Source organism: Frankliniella occidentalis, unplaced genomic scaffold (genome assembly GCF_000697945.3).
Source record: "Frankliniella occidentalis isolate FOCC.00 unplaced genomic scaffold, Focc_3.1 Scaffold76, whole genome shotgun sequence".
Classification (NCBI taxonomy): Eukaryota; Metazoa; Arthropoda; class Insecta; order Thysanoptera; family Thripidae; genus Frankliniella; species Frankliniella occidentalis.
In genome coordinates this window covers 661,950-666,548 of record NW_026267206.1, presented here as the reverse complement: position 1 = coordinate 666,548, position 4,599 = coordinate 661,950, and the positions used below count along the sequence as shown (strand labels likewise).

The following is a 4,599-nucleotide window of genomic DNA, read 5'->3' as shown; positions in this document are numbered from 1 at the left end:
TAAAAAATAATTGAAATAGCAGCTTTTTGAACAAATACCCAAAATGACCCCTAAATATGAATTTAAGCAAAAATCTTTGATGTGTCCTTCGATGACATATTTAGACCAACAATTTCCCAAAGTAGAATGAAAATCGGGAATTTACACTTGGCGGGGTTCCCTTGTCAGCAGGGCCGATAGAAACCCAGAGGAATGCTTAGCAATGCAAACCATCTAATGGCTGGCACAGGGGGCACCACAAGATATGGTCGAGGCAACAATGACGCGATGGAAACCATATTTTTTGGTTCTCACTACCACGATACACTACCACGACGCTAGTAGAAATTCCTACGATAGGCTACCCCTCACCCGATTTACCGTACCGAGCTGGACGCGCTCGAAATGGTTATCAATCACAACGAGACGTCACGTAAAAATCATGATTTGCAATTGTGATTTCGAGAGATAGAAATGTGTGGTCAAGCCGTGTGTTGCGCGGATACTGCCTACCTGTGTCGCCAGCTGGCGGCCGGCGCGCAGCTAGGTGGTTGTGCTATCGAGTCGGTGGGTCGGAGCCGATGCTGGTGAGCGCGGTCATCCCCATACCGGGCCCGGCCCCCTGGCGGCCGCCCCCAGAGGCCGTGGACAGGGCGCTGCTGCAGATCGGCACGCTGGGCCCGTTCCAGGTCGCCAACATGCCCATCCTGTTCGTGGCCATCTACATGATCGCCTTCGTATTCACGACTCACTCAGGACCTTAACTACAGGCAGATCAACCGGATGGCACTCGGCCGGCAGGCGCCGGGCGGGCTGTCCCGCTCGACGGCGCTGCTGCGCGGGTCAGCCTACCCACCCGGCGCTCGCCGCCGCCCGCTCACGAACTCGACGCTAACGGAACGCCGATCTGTAGGATTGACACTGAGCCCCGGAGCCTCTACTTCATAACCTTCGTGTTCACGGCTCAGAAGCTCAGAGGTAGAGAAAAAGTGCGCGGCGCGGGTGGCTCTCGCCCGACAGGCGCCGGGCGGGCCGTCCTGCTCGACGGTGCTGCTGCGCGGGTCGGCCTACCCGCCCGGCGCTCGCCGCCGCCCGCCCACCAACTCGACGCTAACTGAACGCCTATCCGCGGGACTGACACTGAGCCCTGGTCGCTCTCCTCGGCCACCGCATCGAGTCGCCTCACTCCGGGAGGGTCGCCGGCGTTCCCCCCAGAGGCCGTCGGCAGGCTGCTGCAGGAGCTCAACTAGGAACGGGGCGGCCTCCATTGCCAAGCCAAACTGCATTAGAATATTAGAGTACTTTTGTCGGTTGCAATGCAGCTTCAGCAGAGTTGGAGAACACATCCCTGGCATGGCTCGTTTCAGGGCGAGTGGTTGGTCGTCTCCCGCTGGTTGACTTATTGTGGTGTTTGCACCCAGCAGGCGGGGATGATAGCTGGCTTTGTCGCACCTCGGTACAAGTCGTTAAAATAATTATCCCGAGTGACTGCAGTGCAGTGCACCCGTGGCCGCCCACCAGGCACCGCTAGTGCGCTGGCAGTGTCTTGTCCCGCCGAGCCTACAAGTCGCGACTAGTGTTGTGTCTGCGCCGTGAACCCGAACACGCCCCGGTGGCCCTGCCGGCCCTGCTGCTCGGGGTCCTCTCGCTGTCACAGGGTGGGCACGCCCGCTGCCCGCCGCCCCTAGACCTCTCCCTTCTGTACACGGTCACACTGATCGCACAGCACCTCGGCGCACTGCTCCCTGCAGGCGGCTGGCTGGCTGGTAGGTCCAACCTACCCTCCGCAGCACGAACCTCTTGAGCACCCGCAGCCCGCTCTGCTGCAGCAGCGAGTGCAGGTCACCGTAGCCGTATGATGTCACTGGTATACAAACGGTAGTGTTACCCCAGCAGGAATACTCACGAGGATAAATTTACCACGACCCTCAACTACCACATCTATTTTCGATAATAACTATTATTACTGACATCAGGAAAAGAAAAGAAACCTGTAGACGCAGAGGAACGGCGCGAGTGGCGCTCGGCTGGCAGGCGCTGGGCGGGCAGTTCGGCTCGACAGCACTGCTGTGCGGGTCGGCCTACCCGCCCGGCGCCGCCCGCCCATTGAGCTGAGATCCGATGGGTTGCACCCACCACGAACGCAGAAATCTTCCGTATTCAGAGCACGACATCTATCTACGTCAGGCCTCGGTGCGACGTACAAATAAAACAGTTGGTAAAAATTGTAATAATAATACACTTATTTTATTCTTGATGCCATACGAGTTGTTTTAAAATTAGATGACTTTATCGAATGACGCAGTACATGTATGAATGACTTGAATACGCGGCGTCGCTCCCTGTACCTGGCTGGTAGACTGTGGTGTGGCCGTGGCCCGCCTGCACGAGGCTCGGCCCGTTCGGCGGCAGTGTTGCTAACCGAGTCGAAAAGTCGACACGAAAAACACCCGTAGAGTGGGCTGCACCCGTGGCCGCCCGCCAAAGGTGAATGTCAGTGCGCTCACAGTGTCTTGTCCCGCCGTGCTTGCGGGTCGCGAGGAGTGTTGTCTGCGCTGTGACCCCGAACACGCCCCGGGGTGGCCCTGCCGGCCCTGCTGCTCGGGGTCCTCTCGCTTCCACAAGGTGGCGGGGGCACGACCGCTGCTCGCCGCCCCTAGACCCATTCCGCCCTCACACCGACACACGAGCCGCACAGCACCTCGGTCCCGGGCAGCACCCGCCGCACGTTGCCGCGCTGCTCCCTGCAGGCGGCTGCACTGTGGCTGCACCAACCCCTCCGCAGCACGAGCCTCCTGAGCGCCCGCAGCCAGCTCTGCTCCAGCAGCGAGAGCAGGTCGCCGCAGCTGTATGGCCACCCTCCACTCCCCGCCGTGCCCACGTACAACTCCAGCTCCTCCAGCGTGCCGCCGTGCGCCCGCAGCAGGGACTGTGTCGTGGCGCGGGGGAGGTTCTGCACGCTGAGCCACTGCAGGCCGGCATGTCCCGGCGGCAGCGCGGGCAGCTCGAGGGGGTCGAGGCGCAGGGCAGCATCACCCGACACGTACAGCCTCCTCAGCCGCGGTATAGCATGCACCGCGCGCAGGTGGGCCTCGCGGGGATGGTTCACACTCAGCCGCTCCACGGTGGGCGCGGCGCGCTGCAGCAGCTGGAGGCTCCAGACGGGGTCCTTGTCACAACACACACCGACCAGCCGGGTCACCTGCGGCAGAACAGAGTCACTCTCAGGGCGGGCGATAACGTGCGGCACTGTCTGCAGTGTACCGGGCCGCTCCCCGCAGCCTTGTGAGGCCGTGAGGCTCGAGGTCAGGCGCACACTTACCCCTGGCGCGTCCCGCAACAAGGCGGCCTTCTCCTGCCAATGGCGTAGGAGACGGGGGGGCCGGGGGGGCCCGTGCCCCCCCAGGTTTTGAGCTGGGGGGGCCTTGCCCCTCCAGAATTTTTGAAAGACACGATAAGGAAATGGGTTTATATGGATGGGACGTGCCGTTCCCATGGGGTAGGGACGCCGCTCAAACCGCAGGCCACGCCACGCACAGAAAATCTTCTTGTTCAGCTTCAGGTGCTACTTCTGAAAGGTCCTTCAGTGCGTTGCGCAGGCTGAAAAATTATCTTCGCTCCACCATGAACCAGGCACGTTTGTCGCAGATAGTTCTGCTACACATTCACAAACATCTCACAGAGCAAAGAGATCTGAACAGCATCCTCAGGGACTTCTTGTCGAAGACTTCCGACAGGAAGAAGATGTTTGGAAAAGTGTAAAGTGTGTGTACTACAATTTAAAAAAAAAACAAACAAAAACTCCGCCTGGTGGGTAGGCAACCCACAACACGTGCCCCCCCAGCTTTTTGGACCTTCCTACGCGCCTGTCTCCTGCAGATTGTAGTTGGGTCCACAGTGGCTGATATCGTTCACATTCATCTCCCGCGAGGGCGGCGCCTCGGCAGGTGGTGGGTCCAGGACGGCAAGGGGAGCTTCAGGAGGTGTGGGTGCAGCTGCAGGTGGTGGGTCCCGTGCAGCAGCTCGGTCCTGCACAACCACACTGGGTGTAGTACGCGGAGGCACACAGCAGGGTACACGGTACACGCCGACGGTATACTGAAGCCCTGCGCATGGACGGAGGGGATTGCTCGAAGTTCAGATACCAGCTAATATTAGGAATTTGTTGCCGCTAAACGGAAATATTTAAATTTGAAACGCCATTAAAATATTGACTGAGATAGCTGGATACGCCTATGACATGACAAGGTAGGTGCCTTATCTGAGATAGGGACAGCATCAATAAACAACGAACACAATACTGCAACCAGCAAATGTTTCGCTAGAATGGCAAACATTGTTATTGCAGTAGAGCGTATCCCGTTGTCCGAGTGCGATCAAGGAGGAAGCTAACTTGCGAGGTAAAACATTGCAGAACACCGCATCGCCTACCTCGGTGAGCGCGGCCCTCGTCGCCAGCAGGAGGCACAGGGCCTTGGTGAGTGGCTCCTCGGAGGTTCGCAGGGTCCCCGTCAGCTCGCGGCCTCCGCCCCGCAGCGTCACGTCCCAGGACTCGCCGGTCAGCAGGGTGAGGGCGGGCAGGGCCTGCGTCTCCCGGCACTGGTCCTGGAGGCCCTGGAG

General features: G+C 59.4%; 2 protein-coding genes across 21 annotated transcripts in view; both read right to left on the bottom strand.

The window, feature by feature from the left end:
• The window catches only part of LOC113206702 (uncharacterized), a 50,267-nt gene that overhangs the window by 24,783 nt on the left and 20,885 nt on the right, over positions 1–4,599 (bottom strand). The gene's annotated exons all lie outside the window — the stretch shown is intronic.
• LOC113209649 (uncharacterized) overlaps positions 2,199–4,599 on the bottom strand; it is an 11,729-nt gene continuing 9,328 nt past the window's right edge. The window contains exons 1-2 of one of the 2 annotated variants that reach the window (XM_026427290.2): positions 3,302–3,839; positions 2,199–3,181 (exon numbers count right to left, since the gene is read on the bottom strand). In XM_026427290.2, coding sequence (XP_026283075.1) covers positions 2,636–3,181; positions 3,302–3,475 — 720 coding nt within the window. In that variant the 5' untranslated portion in view covers positions 3,476–3,839 and the 3' untranslated portion in view covers positions 2,199–2,635. Of the gene's footprint in view, positions 3,182–3,301; positions 3,840–4,599 lie in introns of those variants that run through there. The other variant, XM_052268789.1, reaches the window with a different exon arrangement.